Source organism: Lagenorhynchus albirostris, chromosome 15 (genome assembly GCF_949774975.1).
Source record: "Lagenorhynchus albirostris chromosome 15, mLagAlb1.1, whole genome shotgun sequence".
Lineage (NCBI taxonomy): Eukaryota > Metazoa > Chordata > Mammalia > Artiodactyla > Delphinidae > Lagenorhynchus > Lagenorhynchus albirostris.
Genome location: NC_083109.1, coordinates 72,843,891 through 72,871,844, shown reverse-complemented (window position 1 = coordinate 72,871,844; position 27,954 = coordinate 72,843,891). Strand labels below are relative to the sequence as shown.

At 40.5% G+C, this 27,954-nt stretch overlaps 1 protein-coding gene across 1 annotated transcript; it reads right to left on the bottom strand.

Annotated features, from left to right (window-relative positions):
• On the bottom strand, positions 1-27,949 carry ZNF713 (zinc finger protein 713). Its single transcript, XM_060124815.1, has 6 exons — positions 27,863-27,949; positions 27,543-27,768; positions 16,972-17,057; positions 5,245-5,371; positions 4,826-4,918; positions 1-1,043 (listed from the first exon to the last, which is right to left on the bottom strand). The coding sequence occupies exons 1-6, from the start codon at positions 27,947-27,949 to the stop codon at positions 1-3; spliced, it is 1,662 nt and encodes a 553-aa protein (XP_059980798.1).
• Between the last annotated feature and the right edge of the window lie 5 nt (positions 27,950-27,954).

Here is a 27,954-nt window from a genome sequence, read left to right as displayed (position 1 = left end):
CTAAAAATTCTGAGTTATGTGCTGAGGAGTAAGTGAAGGACTGTGGCTTAAGGTTTTCTCACATTTATTATATTCACATAATTTCTTCCGAGTATGGATTTTCCTATGTTGATTAAGGTGTGCACTCTGGCTGAAGGCTTTTTCACATTCATTACATTTATAGGGTTTCTCTCCTGTATGAGTTCGCTCATGCTGATTAAGATGTGTCCTTTGGCTGAAGGCTTTCCCACAAAAACTACATTCATAAGGTTTCTCTCCAGTATGAAGTCTATGATGTTCCGTAAGGGATGTGATACGGCTAAAGGCTTTACCACACTGATTACATTTATAGGGCTTCTCTCCAGTATGAATTCTCAGATGTTGAGTAAAGGATGAATGTTGACGGAAGGCTTTCCCACATTCATTGCATATAAAAGGTTTTTCTCCTGTGTGAATTCTCTGATGTTGAATAAGATGTATCCTCTGGCTGAATCTTTTCCCACATTCATCACACTTATAGGGCTTCTCTCCTGTGAGTACTATCTGAGGTTGAGTAAGAGATGAGTTTTGGCTGAAGGCCTTCCCACACTCACTGGGTTTCCCCTCAGTATGAATATGAGTAGTAAGAAGAATATGTTGATTGAAGATTTTTCCACACTCATTATATTCATAAGGATTCTCTCTTACATAGTTTCCCTGATAGTAAGTGAAGTCTGAAATATGCTTGATGCTATTTCCTTGTGTGTCAGAATTAACGGGTATTTTAATTGAAGGAATTCTCTGATGCATAACAAGATTTGAGTTCAGATTATAGTTTTCCCCAAATCTATTACATTCAAGGCTTCTCTCCTGTGTGATCTTTTTCTGGGTGAAAGATACTTGTCCTAAATGTCTCTGCTGGTTTTCTTGGTTAGATTCTAGCCGGTAATCAAAATCCCAGAGTCCACCTAAGATGGAATACCAGAAACTGTCTCCTGTTAATCTCTCCATTAGCATGTCACAGGTTTTATTTTCATCAGAAATATTCTGGTTTGATTTTTTTATTTCTGGACTATTCTCCCCATCTAAAAGAAATTCAGAACATATAAACACTTTTCAGTATTCTCTGTTTTGTAAAAGAAATTATTGCATAGTGAATTACCAAATGAAACTGACAGTAATGCAGACAAGGCAAATGTGGCATTAAAAGTTTTGAAATATGGCCATGTAACAGGGGAAAGACTACAGAAGGATGACGAGAAGCAGTGAGCAGGTGGAAAATTTAAAATATGTGTGGTAATCATAAAAAGAAGAGATCAATCAGGAGCATACATAGTCGAAAGGAAATGGAAAGGAGAATAAGAAATATCAGGGTAAGGTCTGTGTTCAGAGGTGGGAGACAGAGAAAAGACTACTTAGAGAAGACAGGTCCAAGTCCAAGACCTTCTAAATCTCACCTGTGGATTATTCTATTATAATACCAACTACTGGTTTATTTTAAAAGTATGTCTTCTGATTTTTAATCTTTTGTTTAAAATGATAAAACTAATACTTGCTTATAGTAACATATCCAATGTACAAAGTAAGAATTCCACCCCCTAAATGTAATCATTGTTAAGTTTGGAGCCTCTCTTGCCAGATTTCTCCTATATTCACATAAATATAAATGTAACCATATTTTGAACAAGCATGACACATGGATTGTGGTAAAAACAAAATTTCATTTCAGTCTCCCACTGCTTCTTTAAACTTTATTTAGTGGGGGTATTTTCCCTCTGCTTCTGTATTAAGATTTGGGCAGGACCCATGCTCTTCCTTTAATTATTAGGTAACAGATACTCCTACTCTTACATAAAGTTGCAAACGCAGTCTCTATTCAGTAATTAAAGTGTTCAGTCATGTATAGTATTCAAAACTTCAAAATTAATCCCTCTCCCCTTCCTTGGGCTGTTACAGAGTCAATATTCCTCCTTCTCTCTCCCTGCCTCTCCCCCACTCTACTCCTTCCCTGCTAGTCTTTTCCCTGCTTCTACTCTGCTTATTTCTCCCCTTAACTATTTTCCTATACACCTCTTCCTTCACTCACTAACTCTTGTTTAATTCCCTTCTAACAAGAGTTGGAGGGTAGCAGCTGTGTGGAGGGAAGAGAGATCAAGAGATAGGCCAGTTTTTGTACAGTAGCTTCACATTCTCAGCTTGGTGGATGTTTAAAACAGACTCACTTTTGGGAACTTTTATGACTCTTGGAAGGTTCTAGCTAGACCCCTCTCTCTCCAGTCATTTCCATGATCTAGGATAGATATATTTCTATTTTGGGTAATCCCTTGGGACCAGCCTTAGGGCATGAATGAACCCTATTGGATGAGATCATGTTGGCTGACTCATGAAAAACACTCATAATACCTTGTCCCAACAAAACTTGGGTAGCGCAGACTGATCCTAACTCAGCAGCTTCTCCTGGCTCACCCATCAAAGCCATTTCCTTAGTCAGAGTCAGCTGTTCTCAGGCCTTGTACTGCTTTAGCTTTCTCAGACGTGAATCGTGCACTAGTCCTGGTCTTCTACCCGCAGGGGAGGTATATACAAAGCTGTACGAGTGGTCCCCTTGAAGCTGGCACATATGCTTATGGTCAAGGACACTTGACAGCAAAAGAGGCAACATTAATAAATAATTATGCCAGCAACTGTCCTGGGAAAATAAAATAGAATTATACCATAATACTGTTTTTTATTTTGCTTTCTTACATTATTGCGTATCATGAACACACTTCCATGTCATCAAAATACATTTCTACATAATTTTTAAAGGACTGTAAAATATCCAATTTTATGGATGTGCCAAAGTCAATTCACATTTAGGTTACTTCGGGCTTATTCTTATCACAAATAGCACAACATGAAGAGTTAGTTGGCTGAACATGCAATAGAAATTTTAAAAAGAAAAAAAAGTCCAAGTCAGAAAATAAACTTACTCTGGTCAAGAATTAAATTATATGTGGAAAAAATGTGATTTAAAGGATTTATTTTAAACCAGTTTATCATTTCAACCGAATTATCAACTGGACCACTTTATTTTCAGATAAAATGCTTTTGTCTGCTCAGGGACTTTGGCTCTAAAACGGTTGGAATAATTGGCTGGAGCTCAGAACACTGTCTTTTCTATTCTCTTAGCATCAAAATCCACAGGCTGCTGACCTGGCTCCTGGAACCACAGGTAAGTGTGGTGCTCTAGGCTCCTACAGCCTAGGAGTAGATTTCAGAGCATTCACTGCCTAAGGCCTATCTTCCAGAACTTTCATTTATCCCTGGAAACAGGGCAGCCTGATCAACATACCAGGAGGAGTGATAGTGCATGAAATGTACAGGCACTGCTCCCCCATGGTAGACACCCTCAAGGCACATCATATATTCAACCAAAGGGTTGCCACCCAGCAAGACGCCAGGGGACAGGGTCTAGACTCCAGATGGAGACAATGATTATCTTGGGCTTTAAAGCAGTTTTGAAAAACAAACTCTAGTCTCTTTGCTCCACCTCCTCACCTAACCCGAGCCCCTATGTTAGTAGACATGACTGCAACTGCCCTTAAGAGGAGGGTGGGCACTGCTAAGGAAGAACACCCTCATCAAGCATTATACAGGGGCTTCCCTGGTGGCGCAGTGGTTAAGAATCCGCCTGCCAATGCAGGGGACACAGGTTCGAGCCCTGGTCCAGGAAGATCCCACATGTCACGGAGCAACTAAACCCATGCACCACAACTACTGAAGCCTGTGCTCTAGAGCCTGCGAGCCACAACTACTGAGCCCGTGCACCTCAACTACTGACGCCCACATGCCTAGAGCCCGTGCTCCACAACAAGAGAAGCCACCGCAATGATAAGCCCGCGCACCGCAACGAAGAGTAGCCCCCGCTCACTGCAACTAGAGAAAGCCCGTGTGCAGCAACGAAGATCCAATGAAGCCAAAAAAAAAAAGATGATAGCATGACATTCATAAACACAAATATAATCTAAAATCTGGGAAGAGAATGTGGGTGAAATACTGAGGCTAGAAATGTAGAAATGGGAAAATGAACATAGAAAGGCCACTTAAAAGCATGATATTACAGAGTGAACACCAAGTCCATAAGAATATATGCCTTTAGAAGAATAAGGAGGGAGAGAGGGTATTTAAAGGAGCAGGTAGAGAGACAGGGGAGAGGCCAGAAGAGGCAAGAATGGTGTGTATCACAAGCCAGAGTGTACTTTCAAGAAAGTCAAGTCAGCACAGTTAAATGCAACACAATCATAGGAGACAATAACTGTGGTTTTTTAGTCACTGGATTTGACTGGAAGGAAGTCAGTGGTAATCTCCAAGAAAACAATTTTAGTAACACTGGTAGTACACCTTTGTCACATCACAAAGGTGAGCTAGAGAATTAGAACTGAGGCTTTGGGTTTTAGACAAGTTTAACGTGTTTGATAATAAAAAGAAAAAAAAAGAACGAAAAATGGGTAAAAATGGCAGAGGATTTTTGATATGGAGAATAAAAAGATTTAAAGAATACCGAGAGGATGTATGAATAAAGAGAGAAAGAAAATGCGTCATGGAGATTTGCAACATCAAGGTATTTATGGACATCCAAACTAACACCTTCAAAATAAATTTGTGTTGTGTAAGTTTTTTAAATAATAAGTATATATTATCTATTTAATCAGAAAAAAAGTAGAGTCATTTCCACTTTGGAAAAATGTCAAATATGAACTGAATTTTTAAGAAGCATGCCTCTTTAAATCCCAGAGGCAGATGTTTGTAACACACTCAGTTAAGTATTTCAAAAGCGACTATTTTCCTTCACTGAGGTGCAAACACCCAAATGCTTGCTTCTCACCTGGATGAGTGTCTGGTGGGCTGTCTCTCTCCATCATCCACTGCTCCTCCTGCTCCAACTGAGTGATCACCTCTGGCTTATGAAGTTGATGCCCTATTCATGGGAAAAAATGTGTATCTTAGAATTTTATACTGGGAACAAAAATCTCTCTCAGAACTCATTTCCAACCTGTTTAATCTATAGGGCCTCCGGATTTGGAAAGGGGAGGCTTCAGAGGCAGCAAACTAAAGCTACCCATCTCAAAATCAGGACCTTTTACCTGAGAAGAAAGCAAAAACAGAGGTCTCTGTCTCCAAAACTGATTAGCATTCTTCCATCCTGGCCTGAACTATATACACAAAAGCTTCGAAGGTTTTCACTACTAAAGGAAAGAAACTCATGTAGAATGAGTTCCAGTCTTACAGGGATGCCATCCTTACCCAGTGCAACCAGGTTCCTATAGTTCTCCAGCATCACGTCTCGGTAGAGGTTCTTCTGAGCAGGGTATAGCTGGTCCCACTCCTCTCTGGTGAATTCCACAGCCACGTCCTGGAATGTCAGTGATTCCTGAAACACCAAGTACATCCTTGCTCAGCCAGAAAACTTTTTTTTACAGGGGCCCTTAGGGGAAGAGGCAAAGGTGCTGCAGTAGACAAAGGTTAGGATGTCTAAAGAGTTGTGCTGAAAGTCTTCAGGGCTCTGAGTAATCCAGGTCAAAATTTTGGAAGCAACAATTCTATCTTCTATCATCTTTCAAGACAGGTTTAAAAACATGCATGAAATAATGCTTGCTTTTAGGATTTTTACAACCTGCTGCAGAGGAAACTCTCTGATATCATCTAAACAATTAAAAAGCTACATGGAAAATTCATGCTATTAAGATTTCAGAATTGAAAGAATTCAGGATATGTTGAAATAGTGAAAGTAGGTATCAAGTTGGTGGATCATGTGTACAACCTTAACAGATTTTTAAGCTTTAGACAGAAGAGGAGAGAGAATATTCCAGTGTGTTTAAAAAGAAAAAAAAAAAAGGCAACAAGGGCAAATAGGTTGAGAGTAGAAGGCACGTGATGCATGTTGGGATCAGTAAAAGAAAAAGCCCATTCTCTCCCTTTCTCTTTCTATAATTTTCCTGGACTGTTTAAGAGTAAGTTGCAGAGGACTTCCCTGGTGGCGCAGTGGTTAAGAATCCGCCTGCCAATGCAGGGGACACAGGTTTGAGCCGTGGTCTGGGAAGATCCCACATGCTGTGGAGCAACTAAGCCCGTGCGCCACAACTAACTGAGCCTGCGCTCTAGAGCCCGTGAGCCACAACTACTGAGCCTGCGTGCCACAACTACTAAAGACTGTGCTCCTAGAGCCCGTGCTCCGCAACAAGAGAAGCCACCCAATGAGAAGCCGGCGCACCGCAACGAAGAGTAGCCCCCGCTCGCGGCAACTAGAGAAAGCCTGCGAGCAGAAACAAAGACCCAACGCGGCCAAAAATAAATAAAAATAAATAAATCTATTAAAAAAAATAGTAAGTTGCAGAGGTGACGCCCCTTTACCCCTAAAAAATTTATTTCCTAAATACAAGGGATTCTCTTACGTAACAACAGGATGATCAAAATCAGTAAATTAACATCGATACAGTGCTGTTGTCTAAGCTATATACTTACTCAAATTTCACTAAATGTCCTAATAATGTCCTTTATAACAAAAATCAAGATTTTTGATTGTCTTGTATCTTTTGTCTCCTTGAATCTGCAGCAGTTCCCCAGCCCTTCTTTGTATTTCCTAACACTGAAATCTTGAAAACACAGGCTAGTTATTTTGTAGAATAAACCTCAATTGGGGCTTGTCTAATGTCTCATCATGAGTAGATTCACACTATGCATTTATGGCAGGAATAGTTCAGGAGCGATGCTGGGTTCTTCTCAGTGAGTTGTACGCATTGTTGACTAGTTCCATTACTGGCAATGTTAACTTTGATAATTTGGTTAAGGTGGTTACCTACCAGTAATTTCCCTTGGAAGATTACTATTGAATCCTGTAATTACTAAGTTTCTTGTGGGGGAGATACTTTGTTCCTCCTCAAACTTTCACCCACTCATTTTGGCTTTCACTGATAATTCTTGCCTGAACCAACTGTAATTTTCATGGTGCTTTTCTAATGCCAACACTCTTTGTACATTATTAGTTGGCTTTCTACTGTGCTGAAGAAGTTTCCCTTCCTATTTATTCATTAATTTATATGAGGTGGATTTACTTACTTATTTTATTCTTTAAGTTATAATCATTTACTATCACTATTTTAAAAATGCTCAGATGGTCCTAGATTTAGCCAGAAGCAGCCCCTTCAAACTGGCTTCTTTGTTCTTTTGAAATGTACCTATCATTCTTTGAGTACTTTACTTTTTGGGATAGAAAGATGTTCTTTCAAGGCTCATGTTGTGCTTTTCCTGCTCCAAACCTGGAATCAGCCATTTCTCAAAGGATCCCTGATTCCTTCTAATGGTCAAATACTGAGCAGCTCTGCTTCCCATTAGAAGATCTACAGGGTCACAGTCTGTCATGTTCTGCTCTGTTGGTCAAATACTGAGTGGCTATGTCTGGTTCCTTTTAATGGAGAATGGCACTTGGACACCAATATCTGGGCACTAGATGTGTCCAATGCTACTGGAGTATTACTGCTTCTAGGCCCTCTCAGGGGTCGCACCTGGGAAAGAGAGGAATATACATAATGATGTATGTATACACACACAACTCCATACCCAATTCTGTATTTAGTTATATGTATTAAAACCCATGAGTCCACACTGACACCTCTAATTCTAATCCAACATGGCAAGGTTCATTCCATCCGCCTCTCTTTTCATATCTGTAATTCCCTTCTCTGACCATGAGAAACCTGGCTCCTATTATGCACAGTGAATTTGCTTATTTGCTCAATCCTAGAATGTAAAGAAAGTGGTTTCAGTATTGCTAACACGTGCCTCAGTGCAAAACAAGCCTACAAATGAGAGTTCACTGTTTAGAACTGTTTTGCTTTTAGCCTGAGGACATAGAGTATACATAACTATTTATAAGGTTCAAAAGTTAACTCCTTTTCAGTGTGGATATATCAGTAATTTGAAGTACAGTTTGGTTCAATTGTTTCGTTTGTATTCAATTTTAAGCCCTCCTCCCATACCACCCCACTCCATTCCCTCTTTTTCACCCCAGTCCCATATAAGCCCTACAAGTAACCAAACTCATTAGACTCAAGTTTACCCTTCCAATGTCTCTTTTTGCTCAAACAAGCAAATAGATCTATATGCATATTTTTAAAATATTTATTTGTTTTCGCTGGGTCTTAGTTGCAGCAGGTGGGCTCCTTAGTTGTGGCTCGCGGGCTCCGTAGTTGTGGCATGTGAACTCTTAGTTGCAGCATACATGTGGGATCAAGTTGCCTGACCAGGGATCAAACCTGGGCCCCCTGCATTGGGAGTGCAGAGTTTATCCAGTGCACAACCAGGGAAGTCCCTATATGCATTTTTTTTTTTTCGGTACGCGGGCCTCTCACTGTTGTGGCCTCTTCCATTGCGGAGCATAGGCTCCGGACGCGCAGGCTCAGCGGCCATGGCTCACGGGCCCAGCCGCTCCACGGCATGTGGGATCTTCCCGGACCGGGGCACGAACCCGTGTCCCCTGCATCGGCAGGCAGACTCTCAACAACTGCGCCACCAGGGAAGCCCTATATGCATATTTTTATTTCCTCTTCTTTCTTACACAAAAGTAGCATTTTACAAATACTCTTTTGCACTTTGATATTTTTTCACTGAACAGCTTATCCTGGAAATCCCTCCACATCAATTCATAGATATCTTCCTCATTCTTTTTTATAGCTGGATGGGACAGTGTGAATGTTCCACAATTTATTTAACTAGTCTATTAACAGACATTTTAGCTGCTTTCTACTCTCTTGCTACTACAAATCATGCTGTAATGAATTATCTTTTATGTATATTATTCTGCAATTGCATGTAAGTCTACCTCTAGAATCCAAAAGAGCATATGAATCTGCAATTTTGATATATATTGTCAAACTGACCTCCACAGGGGTTGTATCAGTTCTGTAATTATCTATTGCTGTATAACAATCCACCCCCAAATTTAGTGGCTCAAAACAACAACAATCATTTATTTTGCTCACAGAATCTGTAACATGCGCAGGACTCAGTGAGACTAGCTCATCTTTGTTCCATTTTGTTTCAGCTGGGGCGGCTCAACTTTGGGCTGTAGGATTCACTTTTAAGAGGCTCATTCATGTGGCTGGCAAGTTGGTGCTGGCTGTCAGCTGTGAGCTCAACCAGGGGCCTCAGGTTCTCTCCACACGGGCCTCTCCACAGGCTGCTTGGGCTTCCTCACGGCATGGTAGCTGGGCCCCAAATGCAAAACTCCCAAGAGAACCAGCTTTCATCATCCAGCCTCAAGAGTCACATAGCTTCACTAAAAAAAGAGGTGATATATGTATATGTATAACTGATTCACTTTGCTGTACAGCAGAAACTAACACAACATTGTAAATCAACTAGACTCCAATAAAAATTTAAAAAAAAAAAGAGTCACATAGCTTCAGTTCCACTACAGTCACAGGCCTGCCCAGATCCAAGGGGAAGTAACACACTCCCACATCTCTTGATAGAAAGAGTATTTAAATCATAGTATATGAGGAGCCTATGGAATGGGAGAAATTGTGCCATTTTCAGAAAATACAATCTGCTACTGTCTACCCTCTGAATGTAAACATTCACATCCCTCCTACATGCAAAATACACTCATCTTCCTCAAGACTCCCATGTTTCATCCCGTTAGAGCATCAGTGTGAAGTCCAGGATCTTGTCACCTATATCAGGTCCACATGCAGATGAGGATCTTTGAGCACAGTTCCTCAGGTATAGTTCCTTGAAAGCTTTCTCCCTATTTTTCCTTCTGTGAGCTAAAGAAATAGTTATCTGGCCCCCACCCTCTACCCTTCACAAACTCGAAGTGGTGGGAAAGGCATAGAAATAACCACTAGAGACACTCCCATTCAAGTACACAGCAATTCATAGCATTTCTAAAATGTAGCTGAGCTGGGCACGTGTTGAGAGATGTGAATGACAAATAGTTTTATTTTCAAGCTCAGTAATTCCTGGCTCCTTTATATTTATTTTTAAAAATTTTAAATATTGTTTATGTACAATATTATATGCTACAGGTATAGAGTATAGTGATTCACAAATTTAAAGGTTATACTCCATTTATAGTTATTATAAAATACTGGCTATATTCCCTGTGTTGTATATCCTTGTAGCTTATTTTATACATAATAGCTTGTACCTCTTAATCCCCTACCAGTTGTATTGCCCCTCTCTGCTTCCCTCTCCCCAATAGTTTGTTCTCTATATCTGCAAGTCAGCTTTTTTTGTTTTATTCACTAGTTTGTTGTGTTTTTTAGATTTCACGTGTAAGTGATATCATACAGTATTTGTCTTTCTCTGACTTATGTCATTTAGCATAATGCCCTCCAAGTTCATCCATGTTGCTGCAAATGGCAACATTTCATTCCTTTTTATGACTGAGTAGTATTTTGTTGTGTATATATATACCACATCTTTATCCATTCATCTGTTGATGGACACTGAGGTTGCTTCCACATCTTGGCAATTGTAAATGCCACTCTGATCATTGGGGTGCATGTATCTTTTCAAATTAGTGTTTTAGATTGCCGGGTCATGTGGTAGTTCTATTTTTAGTTTTTTTGAGAGACCTCCATACTGTTTTCCACAGTGGCTGCACCAATTTACATTCCCACCAACACTGTATGAGGGTTCCCTTTTCTCCACATCCTTGCCAAAATTTGTTATTTGTGTTCTTTTCGATGGCAGCCATTCTGACAAGTGTGAGGTGATATCTCGTTGTGGTTTTGATTTGCATTTCACTGATGATTAGCAATGTTGAGCATATTTTCATGTCTGGTTCCTGTATATTTCTTTTTTTTATCTTCTTTTTCCTCTAGCATTTTACTTTAGGCAGCCAGAGGCTGCCAGTTGGCACTTTCAATCTTCTACCTGTAAATCTCCTTAAGTAGATCGTTGAGTCCATTAAGTATATTTCCTATTTTCCTTGTTACTGAAGGTGACAGTGTTGACCAAAATTCCTTCTTCAAGTTTCCCCTTTCCTCCAGCTCATAGTAAGATTTTCCTTATTATCCTTTAAGCCTTGTGAAAGGTCCCATAGGCCTCCACTAACTCTCCTTGAGGCCGTTATGATTCTACTAATAATCTTTTCCTTTCCATCTTCTGCCCTTTGTTCAACTGGCTCTGCTGCAAAGCTGATGCCACATGTTCTATGTTTGTTTTGGTAGCACACCACTTCCAGGTAACAAAATCTGTACCAGTTATTTAGCTATCGCTGCATAATAAACCATCTCAAAACTTGGGGGATTAAAACAGCAACTATCATTGATTTTGCTCACAAATCTGTAATCTGGGCATAACTTAGTGAGGACAGCTTGCCTCTGATCTACATGGCATCAGCTGGGAGGGCTTGACTGTAGTTTGGAGAGTCTACTTTCAACATGGCTCACTCACATGGCTGGCAAGTTGGTACTGGCTCTCAGCTGAGAGCTCCGCCAGGTCTGTGGGCCTTGGTTCCTCTCCATGTAGGTTTCTCCATGAGCTGTTTGGATTTGTGTGTGTGTGTGTGGCAAGGTGGCTGGATTTAGACCAAGCATCATGAGAGAATGAAGCGGAAGTCTTACTGCCTCTTATGACCTGCCTTGAAAGCCACATAGTTTCACTTCTACTGGTCACAAGCTTGCACAGATTCAATGGAGGGAACACTGACATCGATGTCTCTTGATGGGATGAATGTCAAACTCATTGTATAGAAAGCATTTTGGATGGCAGATATATTTGGTCATTTTTCTGGAAATGCAATCTGCCGCACACTCACATTAGCAATGTAAGAGAGTGTCTGTTTTCCCAAAGCTTTGCCAAGAGAGTATGTTATCAAGCTTGTGGAAAATATCAACCCCGTAGGAAATACAAAGCTTGGTGATAAAATGTCAAGCTTTCTCTAGTTTTAATTTAAATTTCTTCTTCTTATGAGTACAGATAAACATTTTTCCTGTGTTTAAGATGCATTTGAATTTTCTTTCCTGTGAATTGTCTTTTTATGTTGTTTTCAATCGGACTCCTAATCTCTTACCTGATTTAGAAGAGTGTTTTATTATTATTATAAAGACTACTATTATCATTAGAAAGATTACCCCACTACAATTTGAGTAGCAAAAATATTTTTCCGAATTTGACATGTCTTTTTACTTTGCTTACAGTTTTCTTTTCTCATACAGATTTTTGGGTATTTTTAAAGAGTTGAACCCATCAATTTTTTCTTTTATGGCTTCTGGATTCTCAGTTGTAATTAGAAAGTCTTTACTCAGTGAACACTATAAAGGAATTCTCCCATTTTATTCTTGTGTAACTTCTATGGCTTAATTTTTCACATTTAAATATTTGATCAATTTGAAGACTATTCTGATGTAAAGTATGGGGTATGGATTCAACTTTACCTTTTTCCAGGTGGCTCCACAGAAATACCATCAATTATTGAATAAACCATCTTTTCACCACTGGTTTGAGATGTGACCTATATTATACGCTAAATTCCTATTTGTTCAACAGATATTTATTCAGTGCTTCCTACATGCCAACTATAGGGCTTGAGATATACTAGTGAACAAGAGACTAAAATTCTCTTCCTTTATGAAACTCTAGCAGAGGAAGTAGAAGATAAACATGATAACTAGGTAAATTACATAGTGTGTTAGAAGATAAAAGAAGAGTAGAGGAAGAGGGTTTGAGAATGTTGAGGTGAGGCAGTTGCAATTTTATAAAGGTGGTCAGGAAAGATATAATTGAAGAGGTGACAATGGAGAAAAGACTTGAAAAGTTAACAGTACAAAGGCAAGAGTGTTTGTGGCATGATCAAGGAAGATGAATGAGGCCAGGGTAGATAGAGTGGAATGAGCAAGGAGGAGAAGTAAATGATGAAGTCAGAGGGGTAACAGGTCTGGATTCTGTAGGACTGTTTAGGCCATCATAAGGACTTTGGCTTTTACTATGAGTGAAATGGGAGCCATGCGTTTTGAGCACAGGAGTGACATGGTCTGATCTACCATTACCCTGCTATTTCCTGGGCTACATCTTTTTTTTTTTTTTTAACATCTTTATTGGAGTATAATTGCTTTACAATGGTGTGTTAGTTTCTGCTTTATAACAAAGTGAATCAGCTATACACATACATATATCCCTGTGTCTCCTCCCTCTTGCATCTCCCTCCCACCCTCCCTATCCCACCCCTCTAGGTGGTCACAAAGCACCGAGCTGATCTCCCTGTGCTATGTGGCTGCTTCCCACTAGCTATCTATTTTACAGTTGGTAGTGTGTATATGTCCATGCCACTCTCTCACTTCGTCCCAGCTTACCCTTCCCCCTCCCCGTGTCCTCAAGTCCATTCTCTATGTGGGCTACATTTTTTGAAGTCATCTTTTTTCTTCCTTTGTCTTTATCCCTCTCACTAATCTCAGCTGTTTCCCAGAGCAAAGCACTCAAGTCCACCTATTTTTCTCCATCTTCTAATTTTAAGGTATTACTTTCTATCATCTAGAATACTGCAGTAGCTTCCTAAGGGATCTCTCCCCTTTCCTTTCTTGCCTTTCACAAATGCACTTACTATCTAGCATGCACCAGGGTGATGTTTAAAGTAGAATTCAGTTACTTATTATGTTATTACCTTGCTTAAATTCTCTCAAAGGCTTTCCACTGCACTTAGAATAAAAACCGAACTTCTTATCATGGTCATAAAGCCCTGTATACGTAGCCCCTGCATACTTCTCCAAGCTTATTCCAAGTCCCCCTCTCCGTCCACTCCAACAACAGTGGCCTTCTTTTGATTTCTCAAATATACTCATAGTTTTTGTACATGATGTTTAGCACATGCCTAAAATGCTCTTTTCCATTTACTTTTTTTTTCCAAATCTGCTTTTTTATTGACCTCAGAAGCTGTCATCAAGCTTCATTATATCCAATTTAGTTTTCTCTGGTACACTGTTTATAATTTAAAAATTTTTTTAAATAAATTTGTTTTATTTATTTATTTATTTATGGCTGTGTTGGGTCTTCGTTGCTGCACGCTGTCTTTCTCTAGTTGCAACGAGCAGAGGCTACTCTTTGTTGCGGTGCATGGGCTTCTCACTGTGGTGGCTTCTCTCGTTGCGGAGCATGGGCTCTAGGTGCGTGGACTTCAGTAGTTGTGGCTCGCGGGCTCTAGAGCGCAGGCTCAGTAGTTGTGGCGCATGGGCTTAGCTGCTCTGCGGCATGTGGGATCTTCCCGGACCAGGGCTCAAAGCCCTGTCCCCTGCATCGGCAGGCGGATTCTTAACCCTTGCGCCGCCAGGGAAGTCCTAAAATATTTTTGAACAGGTGTATTTATACGGTTCAAAAAAGGTCTCACATTCCTGGTACAATTGACCTGGTCCCCACCTCCATTCCCACAGATAATCGCTATTATCAGTATTTTATGTATTCTTCTAGAGTTTCTTCGTGTAAATATAAGCAGATACAAATTTCTTATTCTTTCCAGTGCCCTGGTGTCCAGATATACAGCAGTTCAACTGGGTTGCAACCTGTGAACAGATGTTGCTATGAGGTTGTAGAGATGGTCTACTTACTTTTTATAACTCCTATATTCTCCTTCACATCCCACCTTAAATTTCGCTTCCCCAGAAAGTTCTTCCCTGATTCCCTAATGCATATTTACAATGCCTTATTCTTATTATGTATAATAAACATCTCAATTTGCAATTCCTTAGTATATCTGCTGAATGTCTGTCTCTGCTAAACAACTTGGGTTTAGGACCATGTCTGTTTTGCTCACTGATGTAGTTCTGATGCCAAGCACAATTTCTGGCACATAGCAACTGCTCAAAAAATACTTATTGAATGAATGAATCATCTTTCTTCTGAACAAAGTAAATGGTTCTGGAAAATTAAAGCAAACTCCTCTGGCTAGAATGCCAAGAAACAGATACGCTACCTTAGTTCTCAATGTCTTTCTATCCCTGTCTGTGGGGAGCCTTACAATTAAGAGTAAACTGAATGAATCTATTCCTTGCAACCCAAAGCACTGATGTACCAAATAAATGCTAAAGCTCGGCAGACAGTCTCCTTATGGTCGCTGCTCTTGCTCAAGTTCTATTTCCTGTCTTCTCTAACGTCCAAATACTACCTGATATCAGCACAAATTCAAACTCTCCTTTCCTCATGAAGTCTTTCCTCGCCCCTCCATTCTTTTTTTGCCCTTTCTTTTTTTTTTAATTTATTTTTATTTTTTTGGCTGCGTCAGGTCTTAGTTGTGGTGCGTAGGCTCTTCATTGTGGCATGCGGGCTTCTCTCTACTTGCAGTGTGCAGGCTCCTCTCTAGTTGTGGCGTGCAGGTTTTCTTCCTCTAGTTGTGGCACGTGGGCTCCAGGGCGCAGGGGCTCTGTAGTTTGCGGTACGCGGGCTCTCTAGTTGAGGCACCCAGGGGCTCAGTAATTGTGGTGTGTGGGCTTAGTTGCCCTGCGGCATGTAGTATCTTAGTTCCCTGGCCAGGGATTGAACCTGTGCCCCCCTGCATTGGAAGGCGGATTCTTTACCACTGGACCACCAGGGAAGTCCTGGCCCCCTCCAGTCTTATTTATTTATTTATGGCTGCGTTGGGTCTTCATTGCTGCGCGCGGGCTTTCTCTAGTTGTGGCGAGTGGGGGCTACTCTTCTTTGCGGTGTGTGGGCTTCTCATTGCAGTGGCTTCTCTTGTTGGGGAGCACAGGCTCTAGGCGTGTGGGCTTCAGTAGTTGTGGCACGTGGGCTCAGTAGTTGTGGCTCGTGGGCTCTAGAGCGCAGGCTCAGTCGTTGTGGCGCATGGGCTTAGCTGCTCCGCAGCATGTGAGATCTTCCCGGACCAGGGCTCGAACCCATGTCCCCTGCACTGGCAGGCGGATCTCTGAGATTACCAGGGAAGCCCCCGCCACTCCAGTCTTAATTGGACTTCTCTCCTCTCTGAGCACCTGCTGTATTTGTTGTCTTTGACATTCAGAGAAGAACCTAACATTACACTTTTCTGAATATTAATTGTGTGATGTAGGCTTTAAAAAATCTCCTCCAGTGAGTTTGCTACCTGTGGATGATGATTATCTCACAACAACATGGAACAACAGAAATCCTCCTTTCTGAAGCAATCGAGACTGGTATCTGGTATGTACCAGCTAGTTAAAGTGGTGATCCATAAACAATATCTCAAAGATTTAAACATTTAAATTTAAAATACATAAGTGTACATTTATTCCCTTATCTTTTGACATGAGAATGATTTTAATGATTGAGTGCCCATATCCAAAATGTATCACTTCCTGTTTCATTAAATCAAAACAAGCAAATGACTCTTAGGAAATAATACTGGTATAGAACCCTCTGAGAGTTTTAGGATTTTCCTTCAATGTTTTACAGTTTTGCTCACACCTAATTTGACAGCAATATTTTAAAAGGTGACTGGCATTTACTGAGTCTTTCCAAAGCATTCAACTAGTTTTCATAGAAACAACTTATCATACTTATACCTCATAGAGGTTTACATCATACTTAATCAAATTGTAACAACTGGTTTACACAGGTTTTGGAAGAGATACAACAGATTCTTGATAAATATTAACTTGTGGCAGCAAATGTTCTCAGGTACATTAACAGTCCTGTTACCTTCAAGCAGTCACAGTGACTTGGGCATCATTCATTGTTTGCAGACAGAGTGGCAAATGTTGTTTGAATTCTAGTGAGCTATTTAAGGGAAGGGTGATTAAAACACAGTCTATGGCTTCTTGTGTTACCTTTACAACATCGAGCTCAGACATGAGTCCATGATCTGGTAAAAATGCTGAAGGAGAGAAGAGCTATAAAGGGGCACATAAGGAGAGTGGGAAACATCCCGTAGAGATCAGCATCTGTCACAAAAGTCTCAAGTGCTCTGGATTTTGGGGGCTTAGTACTTCTGAAAATTGAAAAATAGAAGTGCCCACATTCTGAGAACTATAATAGCATTTCAGAGGAGAGTAAAACTGAACTTACCTGAGACCGCTGTATCTGTGATCCAACATTCATTTCCTTCTCCATGTTTCCCTCCTGGGAAAGTACAGCATTCTGAGAAGGCATTACTGGGAAAAAGAGAGAAGAAGAATCTTGTCAACGTATGACATTAAGGCTGAACCTAAATCTTGGGCCTTTTGTTTTGGATTAGGATGGCAAATGGCTTAGAGAGAAGCCTTCTAAGACATAAGCCTAAAGGCTGGGTGACTTAACTGTGACATTCTTGTTCCTCTATCACATTGAGGAACATAATGCAGGACTTTCTCTCCTCTGTAGTGTAACTCCACTTGTTGTGACATATGGGAAGCTCAAAGGTGCTTACTGGTTTTCAGCCCTAGCTACGCACTTGGGGAATTTTTAAAAGATGCCAGTGCTTAGCCCCTATTCCCAGAGATTTGGATTTAATGGTCTAGGGTGATCCTGGGCAACAGCATTTTAAATTCTGAAGTCTCCAAGTGATTCTAAGTGGGAAATGAGAACCACTGAGATGAGGTGATGCAGAGAACATACGTTAAGGGCCTATTCTTACCCTTTAAGGGGATAAACTCATCCCTACCTCAAACTCTAGACATCTCCTCTACTCTCTTTAGGATGACCCTTCTAATATAGAAATGAGATTTCACTCTTTTCATTTTTCAGAATGTTCGCTTTCCTTTTTGAGTACCTGGATTCAGTCCTCCACCAGGATGACTACACCTCTTTGCAGTTCTTAAGTTGTAATGTCCCCAAAGCCTTGTTCTCTTCTAGTATGACAGTCAGGAGATACACCAGTACTAGCAGCTTCAGTATCCTTGTCAGTCCCTGAAGGCTGATTTGTCCCAGTGCCTTATAGGAAACAGCCACTCCCAGGCATTAAAGGTGCCTCAACTCATGAGAGGGTCAGGAGCCAGTGGATATCCATGATAATGACTTCTGCTTCCCAGGAGCAGCCACTCTCAGAATCTTGCCTTGTTCATGCAGAGTTGAGATGCAGAGGTTCCTGAAAGTGGCTATTACATTCGTTTTTCTCCCTAAAGGCATCAATCCTTCATGTACAGACTTCACTATGATATTCAAATCTGCCTCCTGGTTGAGCAGTTTCAGGTTGAGCAACTGTAATGAGATGCACCAGAGTCAGCAGAAGAAATCCAGCAGTGTCAGTCACCTAGGGACCTAGGGAGTCTATAAAGACATACAAACTATTCATTCATGAAGATAGAGCCCCGTAGGATGTGCAACTCTTTAAAACAAGCAAAAAGCATTTTTAAAATTTCTCAGATTACAAAGAGCAGAGATGTACAGATGCATCAACTACAACAAACTTAGCCTCAGTCCTCTCCCACCTTCTTCTCAGAACAGAAAACATGTGGTCCTTGCCCAGAGGCAGACTTTCAGATAGAGTTTTCTCCTCAGAAAGAAGAAAAAACAGGTGTTTCACCAATACCAACAACAGAGTGAAGTGTACTGATCTGCTAATAATCAGGAGAGAATACACTTGTTCTCTGCTCACAAAAGTTGACCTGAAAAACTTTTCTCAAAAACTATTGATAGAAATGAAGAATGAAGTCACTTCTGAGAAGAAAAAGAGAAAACTGCAGTTCCAATGGAGTGGCCCTGTTAGATAAGGAAGCCATTCAAGCCAAGACATGGCACGATTCTAACATTTTACAACCAGTTGACTAAGAGGCAGACCTTTCAAGAGTAATTTTAAAGCACTTTAAGAACCAGTTCCTTATTTTACCAAGCAAAAGCTCTAAAAAGGTCCTATGGTCTGAAGAGTCAGATAGAATCTACAAGGATGTCCTGAGGTTTCAAACCCAATCACCTGAAAACCATTTATTCACAACAACGAAAACAGCACTAACCATGTTAGTGGACAGGGTTTCTCCTTTATATGTGTGAACCCAAGGCAATGACGAACATTTCAAATATATTATACATTGTATACAAATATAGCTAGTTTGAGAATACTTTTTTTTAAAATTATTTATTTATTTATTTGGTTGCGCTGTCTTAGTTGTGGCAGGTGGGCTCCTTAGTTGCAGTTCGTGGGCTCCTTAGTTGTGGCATGTGAACTCTAAGTTGCGGCATGCATATGGGATCTAGTTCCCTGACCAGGGGTTGAACCCCTGCCCCCTGCATTGGGAGCACAGAGTCTCAACCACTGTGCCACCAGGGAAGTCCCCTGAGAATACTTTTTATGGCATCTGATGGGACTAGGGTTCCTTAAAATACACCTTTGCAAATGCTGACTTAGTTCTCAGTTCCTTGGTTTAATGAAGGATTCTGAGTTTAATGAATTCTTGGCTTAATGAAGCTCTAATCACAGAGCTAAGTGAAAGAGCTGGTTCTAGAACACTTAGGTCTTCTGATTCAGCCCTGGGCTCTTTCTAGTATACGCTGAAGTCCTTTTTGCTACTTGTTTTCTCCCTTTTCCTTAAAAAAAAAATCTGATCCCTTTCTTTTAATAATTTCCCTTTTAATTCCTATATTGGAAAGAACAGAAAAAGAGAACAACTCCCGACCCACAAACTGTGCAATTTCTCATACAACAAACGGGTGGAGCTTTCCAGAGAGAGAGACTGCAGAATTGCCAGTCTTTTTCAAACAAGTAACCATGATGGCTGGGAAAGTAACAAATTCCCTTGACTGCTTAAAGAATACTAGAATTATAGTCAATTCAGAGGAAGGATGATTCTGGCTTAACAGTTTTCATTTTCACCCCAAGCTCTTCCAAAAATCTGAGTGAACTTCACTGCCCATAGAAAATCTATGCCGTGGTTCTCAATCTGGGCTGTGCATTGGACTCAGCCCAGATTTAAAATGACACTACGATGCATATATATAGGGCCAGATGCATATATATATATATATATATATATATATATATATATATGGCAAGGCTCTACCCACGAGCTACTAAATCAGAATCTGTCGAGAAGAATTCTGGCATCCACATATTTTTTAAATGCTCCACAAGTGATTCTGATGCAAGCAAGAACTCAGAACAACTATCAGAGCCTTTTGTTTCCTTCACACCCTCAATCCCAATGATTTTCACCATCATTCTACTTCAGTCACCCACTTCCAGGGCTGAACCACTTCTGAAATCTTTCTTACCTTACACAACACTAGACTGTGAATCGGGAGACCTAGATTCTAGGCTAGATGGGGAAGAAAATGAAGGCAGGAGTAGTGGTTTAATAGATGCAGGGAAAATAGACAAAAGAGCAGTGTTTATCAAAGTGTGGTCTGAAGATCACTTGAATCATGGTATTTGTTGATAAGCAGACTCACTGGTCCTATCCTAGATCTCATGAAATAGCACCTCTGGAGATATTATTGGCCCAAGAATTTGCATTACAAAGTTATTTCTTCCCTGGAATCAGTCCGTTCCCTCCAGCCTCCCTACAGGCACGAACCTAGCACCTATCTTCTCATTCCTAGATCTTCAACTTTATCTTTCACTTTTATTGACTCCTTCCTATCATCATTTAAAATCATTTAAAGTCTCTCCCAACATTAAAATTTTTCACTGGCTTTTACACCCCTTTGCAACTACCATTCTTTATTTATTCAAGGCTACAACTCTTCAAAGGATTGTCAATACTTGTCTCTACTTCCTCATTACCCATTTATTTTTCAATTCTCTGTAATCTTGCTTCTGTTCTGCCATCAGCACTCCCCTGAAATTGCTCTGGTCAAGAATACCAAACTCTCTTTTGTAGTTCATGCAATGGACCTCATTACTTCTTGCTTTCTTGAGCTCTGATGGTATCTGGTACTGCTGACAGCTGCATCTTGCTTTACTTCAGTGGGCTATGTTCTAATCCCTTTTCCTCTGCCTACCATTCACATATTGTTGTTCCTTAGGATTTTCCAAAATCTACTCTCGCCCTCTCCACACTTGAAGTGAAGGGACCTTTAAAAGATTTGAACCTGACTCTATCAGTCCCTCACTTGCAATTCTTCAGCAGCTTCCTTAGGCTGGAGTACAAAGCCGTAAAGAAACCTACAACCTGCTTCCTGTTCCCTCTCAAGCCACTCTGCTGTTTGCTTTTGAGGGTTCATACACAGCATCCTGCTTTTAGGTGTTTAAATGTGCCATGTGTGGGATCCACCCCCACCTCCTCCCCTAGCAATACCTACGCTTCCTTCAGGTCTCAGCTTAAATCAAGTAAGATTTTGACATCACGGACGAAGTGAGGCCCCCTTGTTCACACCTTCCTTCTTTAGGTAGCACTTTTTATTGCTGTAATTATTGTACAGTTATCCATCTTTATTTATACCTCACTACTGTGTGGTGTTAACCTCAATGAAGGCATGAATCTGTTCTGTCTTGCTTAACTATTCTAATTTCAAGGTCCGGTATGTGATTCATAGTAGATATGTATCAAATATTTGCTCATTGAGTAGATGAAGGGGTTCTGGTGTTTGCTCTTCTATTTTTTTATTTTTTATTTTTTAAAAGTTATTTTTATTTTTATTTTTTTGTGGTACGCGGGCCTCCCACTGTTGTGGCCTCTCCCGTTGCGGAGCACAGGCTCCGGACGCGCAGGCTCAGCGGCCATGGCTCACAGGCCTAGCCACTCCTCGGCACGTGGGATCTTCCCGGACCGGGGCACGGACCCGTGTCCCCTGCATCGGCTGGCGGACTCTCAACTACTGCGCCATCAGGGAAGCCCTATTTTTTAACTTTCTATTTTGAACCAATTTTAGACTTACAGTAAAGCTGCAAAAGTAGTACTCAGTTCTTAAATACCATTTACCCTACTTGTCCTAATATTAATATTTTACGTAACCATGGTACAATGATCAATACCAGGAATTTAACAATATTATTAATTCAAATTATTCAAATTTCACCAGTTTTTCCACTAATATTCTCTGATCCAGGATCCCACATCGCATTTAGTTTTTATTTTCCTGAGTCTCCTCCAATCTGTAACAGCTCCCCAGGTTTTCTGTCTTTCATGAGCTTGATACTTTTGAAGAGTACTAATGAATTATTTTGTAGAATGTCCCTCAATTTGGGTTTGTCTGATGTTTTCTCAGGGTTGGAATAAAGTTAAGATTTTTAGCAAGAATGACACAGAAGTGATGTTGTGTCTTTCTTAGTGCATAACATGAATGGGCTTATGATGTAGATATGTCTTATGAATGGTAACGTTGACCATTATCACCTGGTTAAGGTGGTGTTTACCAGGTTTCTCCACTGCAACAATTATTAATATGGTGTTTGCTTAATGGTGATTTCTCTATTTCCCTCTTTCCTACTAATTATTAATTGGAATTTCTCCATAAGGAAAAGCTGTTCCTTGGCTCTAATTTATTTATATCTGTATGGATTTATGGATATTTGTTTTATTCTATGAGTTAAAATACAAAACATTATTATTTTATTATACAAACTGTTCCAGCTTTGGCCATTAGGAGGTTCCTGTGTTACTCTAACCAGCTCAGCTATTTTGAACACTTCCTGGCACCATAAGATGTTCTAGGCTCTTGTATTTTCCCTGACCATCCCTGGAATCAGCCACTTCTCCAAAGAGCCCTGGTTCCATTTATTGGAAAAGTGTTTAGACAAAAATCTGGGTATCAGGTGTGCTGCTTGCTACTGGTGTATCATTGCTTCTAGGCCCTCCAGGAGACTGAGCTACGAAGTATGTATGTATGCATATCAACCACACATATACATACTTCTATTGTGTTTGTCTATATATTAAATACCATGAGTTCACACTGACACCTCTGGTTCCAATCCAATACCACAGGGCTCATTTTGGTCTTCTTCCTTTTCTCATTGGTAACTTCTTTCTTCAACAGTGAAAAGTTGTTGGCTCTCATTATCTACAATATATTTACTTATTTGTTCAATTCTGGTATACACACAAAGTAGTTTCAGAATTACTAACTCATACCCTTGTGAGAAACACATTTACTAGCTTGATTACAGCATTTATGTAGAGTTCTCTTCGTCTTTAACCTTAGAGTATCCAGTCAAGATAGTGGTTCCTAAAGTTACTTAGGTCAGTTCTTTTCTTTGCCACTTCCTTCACTGAGGTTATGTCATTCATTTGTACTACAGTTACGTTTATTTGTTAGTGTTTGTATTCATTCTCTTCTATTTTTACAGCCGTCCCCTGGTATCCCTGGGGGACTGGTTCCAGAATCCACTGCAGATACCAAGATCTGAGGAAGCTCAAATGCTTTATATAATATGCTGTGTAGTATTTATATATAAACTATACATATCCTCCTGTATACTTTAAATCACCTCTAGATGACATTACTTATAATACCTAATACAGTATAAATGCTACATAAACAGTTGCCTGCACACGGCAAATTCAAGTTTTGCTATTTGGAACTTTCTGGAATTTTTTCCCCAAATATTTTCCATCTGCAGTTGGTTGAATATATAAATGTGGAAGCCGAAAATACAAAGGGCTGAATGTAGTCTATTTACTCTCAGGTGGCTTCACCCATTGCTACGGTTTCATTGATCATCTTTTTTGAGCTATATAACCACATACACTCTTACTGGACATCCCCACCTACCTCGTGGGTTTGTTGTGAGGCTTAAGGGATTAAATATTTGTAAATATTTAGATCATATTAGCACTTAGCGGTATTTATATATTTTACATATTACTCTTACTCTATCATATTCCCTGTCTCAAGGAATAGTGCTACCAAACCTGAAACCTGAGTGCCATTCCTGACCTCTCTTTCTTTCCCTTAGTCTCATTCCCCAATCAAACGTCAAATCCTGGTAAATTTCCCTCCTTAAACACGTAGTGAGTGTTCCATCTTCACTTCCACTACCTTTATTCAGGTATCATCTCTCACTTTGATTACTGCCACACCCATCTAACTGGTCCTTGACTTTAGTCCAACATTTTCTTCACACTGCAGCCAGAGAGATCTTTCTCCACACCCCTTCTCTACTGTGGAAACGCCTTCACTTTATTTTCTGACAAATATTAAAATGAAAATTTTAGTAAATACAGAAAAGCAGAAAAAAAATCACCTATAATGTCATCACCTAGAGATAACCAATTACTTTTTCGGGATATAGCCTTGCAGGCTTTTCCTTCACAAACACACACACACACTCATGCACATTATAATATGGCATGTTATTTCTTTTTTGAAACCTGGATTTTAATTGATAATATTGTATACATCACTTCATGGTAGAAAACAAAAATCTAAATATTCATTAAAAAAATAGGCTCATAGTATATTCCACTGCATGAGATACCTAAAGTTTATTTAACAAGTTTATTATTAATAGACATTTAGGCCTCTCTCTCTCCTTCTTTCTCTGCTGTTACAGACAACAGCAAACATTATACAGTTTTGGCATAATTTTGCCTGACTATTTCCTTAGGATAAATTCCTAGCAGAGGAACTGCTGGGTAAAAAGGAAGGCAAAAGGTGTATCATTTTACATATTCAGCAATATATGATAGTGACCATTAGCCAATGTTAGGTATTATTCTTTTTAAATGTAATACACAAATAGCATTTAACTGCTGCTTTAATATGCAATTCTTAGATAACATGTAAAGTAGGATTTTTTTTTTTTTTTTTTTTTTTTTTTGCGGTACGCGGCCTCTCACTGTTGTGGTGTCTCCTGTTGCGGAGCACAGGCTCTGGACGCGCAGGCTCAGCGGCCATGGCTCACAGGCCTAGCCGCTCTGCGGCATGTGGGATCTTCCCGGGCCAGGGCACGAACTCATGTCCTCTGCATCGGCAGGCGGACTCTCAACCACTGTGCCACCAGGGAAGCCCATAAGGTAGGATTTTTAACTTTTATATTTTTTCTTTTATAAATTACCCTTTTGTGTCAATTGTCCACTTTTCTACCATATTGTCTTTTTCTTATTGATTTGTAAGAGTCCTTTATTACATAGTCTGCAATAAAGGACTATATTAGCAGGTCTGAATGGTCCAAACTCTGCATATTCCAAGGAAAGGTTTGACTCTGGCCTTGCTCCTGGTAGATAACCTATAAGCCCCTGAAACATCCCGTCTGTTAAGAGTGTCTCTGTTTACCTGAGGCCTTGGGACAGGTCAAAAAGTTTATGCTAACAATGGGATTTATGGTGGGAACCTTGGACCATGTGGTATCAGCTTGCCCAGTGGAGGAGCTGGAGACTGGAGGTCAGCAAAATGGATGGGCAGCCATGCTTATATGACCAACTTCCAATAAATACTCTGGACACCAAGGTTTGAATGAGCTTTCCTGGTTGGCAGTACTGCATACATATGGCCACACATCATTGCTCAGAGAATTAAGGACTACTTGCACAAGTCCATTGAGAGAGGACAACTGGAAGCTTGCACCTGGTCTCTCCTGGACCCTGCCTTACATGCTTTTTTTTCATTGCTGATTTTAATCTGCATCCTTTCACTGTAATACTCATCTTACTGGGAGTATAACAGTTTTGCTGAGTTCTGTAAGTACTTCTAGAACATCACTGAACCTGAGTATGGTTTGGGGACCTCTGAACACAGATAGTAACCAGCAACTCCCCTGTCATAACATAGATAACAAATATAGTCTTCACTTTATCATTTGTCTCTAATTTTTGCTGCTTTCTGAAAAGAGCTAATATTTAAAATTTTTACCTTATAAAACCTGGGGGTTTTTTTCTCTCTATATAGGTTCTAAGTGCGTGTGAGGGTATTTGTTTTGTTTTGTTTTCCTTACACAGATTATACACTTTAACAAGTTTTTTTTTTTTTTTTACACATTCTACATAAAAACATGAGTATGCAAAACATGGGTGTACACAGAGTAAAATATGTGTGCCTTTCAACTTCCCTTCTACTCTACTTCCCTCCCTGGAGGTAACTCATTGTCAGTCACTTGGTTTGCATCCTTTTCTGTGTATTTATGAACATACATAATATAACCACATACATACTTAACATAATGCACACCATACTATATTCATTGTTCTGCAACATCCTTTATTCACTAATGTCTCAGAGATCTTTCTTTGTGTGTTAATTTCACAAAAAACTACATAATAAACTATCTTATTCTATTTTATAGCAGCACAGTATTCCACTGTATGGGTCTATCACAATATGTTTAACCATATCCAGAGTGAACATTAAAGCTGTACCTATTTCTCAAATTATAAACAATATTGTAATAAACATCTTTGTACATACTTCCCTGTGCACCTGTGCACGTATTTCTCCAGGACAGATCTTAGAATAGAATTTCTGAACCACAGAGTGAGCTCATTTAACATTTTTGTAAATGCAGTCAAATTGCCACCCAAAATACTTCCTCAACTATACAACCGGTGCCCTTCCCCCCTGCACTTTCCTCAACACTTTGTATCACCAATATTTTTATATTTTGCCAGTCCAGTGGGTGAAAAATATCTGTCTTCATTTGCATTCTACGGTTACTTATGAAGTTAAGCACTTTTTTCATTGGTTTCCTGTATCTTCTATAAATTGCCTGTGCATATCCTTTGCCCACTTTTCTTTTTTCTCTTTTCTTTTTTCAACAAGTCTCTTTACATATTATAGACACTTTCTCTAACACATGTTGCAAATATTTTCTTCAAATCTCTAATTTTTAGCTCTTTGTTCTTTTCAAATACAAAAACTTTAAATTTTGATATCATTAAATTAATGAATTTTCCCCAGAGGGTTTTGTTTCCTGTTTGGGTGGTTTGGTAGGGCTACAGCATAAAGTGCAAGGGTGGAAGGCCAAGCAGTATGCAATATTAAGGTCATAAAGGGCTTTGAGGGCACTGCTAAGAAACTAAAACGTTATCCTGATGGCAGCAGGGAAGCATATAAAAGGTTTCAGCAATAGAGTGACTTTCAACAAATTCTCCATTTAATAAGAGCACCTACTAAGTGCCATGGTCAACTCTGTCTCTTAGAAAATGGTAACTTTTGTACCTTTTACATTTCCCACAATTCAAAATAACTAAAAGACACAGAAAGCTCATTATGTTAAAAGACACAATTAGGGGAATCTGCTCTGCCACATATTAAAACAAAATGGTATCAGTGCAGAAACTGTGAGGGCCGTGAAACAGTCTAGAAACAGATCCGAGTATACACACGCCTGTAGAATAGAATAAAAGCGTCATTTCGATTCAGTGGGAAAACAGATGATGGCAAGACCACCGGGGAAAAAGGCATATTCCTATCTAACACATTATCACAAAATTAATACCCAGTAGGTTAAAATGTAAAAAAAAAAAAAAAAGCTATGTAAAAAATCCTTTAAAAGTATTACAAGAAAATAAAGGTGAATGTTTTAATACTCTTGAGATGGGGAAAACTTTCCAAAAATGATACCCACCCACGCCTATTCCAAAATAAATTGCATAAGATATTAGAGGAAAATAGGTTTGTAATCTTGGAACGCGGAGGCTTTCCTATCAAAGGGGCACAGGGTATCCAAGAAGTCTAAGGGCGCCGCTGGGGGGCTCCGAGTCGACCGGAGGGGCGGCGTCCGCGACCCGGGACCCCGGGGCTGCCGCCCGCCCTGCCCCCTCGCCTGCCGCCCGCGGGGCCGCACTCACCCTCCTCCACAGACAAAGGGCGCCCAGGCCGGCTCCGCCCCCTGACGACGACACCGCCGCCGCCGCTGCCCGTCCGGACCCAGGCGGGAGAGGGTGATGAGGGCCCTGATGCCTGAGCCAATGACGTCCAGTGACGGGGCCCCTGGGGTTGGAGCAGCCGCCGGCGCCAGCCGGGCTCTGACGAAAGCCTCCAAGCAATGGCGGGCGCGCCGCGCTGGCTTCGGCTCTGCGATACGCATGCGCCGGCGGCGCCCAGGGCCGACCGCTTCCCATAAGCAGGGCTCGGAACTCCCACCCGCTTCCCCGGGCCTGCTTCTCACCAGGGCCGCGCTGACCTCGGGGGCCCGGACCTCCCGCTCCCGGCACTCGCAGAACTGCGCCTTCCGAGAGGGCCGAGGACCCCTCATAGCCC

Excerpts from the sequence above, each read along its gene's own strand:
- ZNF713 (XM_060124815.1), bottom strand. The coding sequence starts at position 27,949 with ATGAGGGGTCCTCGGCCCTCTCGGAAGGCGCAGTTCTGCGAGTGCCGG. Across the intron at positions 27,769-27,862 it reads CCGAGGTCAGCGCGGCCCTG|AGCCGAAGCCAGCGCGGCGC; the intron begins GTGAGAAGCAGG and ends TGCGTATCGCAG. Across the intron at positions 4,919-5,244 it reads TAGGAACCTGGTTGCACTGG|GGCATCAACTTCATAAGCCA; the intron begins GTAAGGATGGCA and ends TCCCATGAATAG.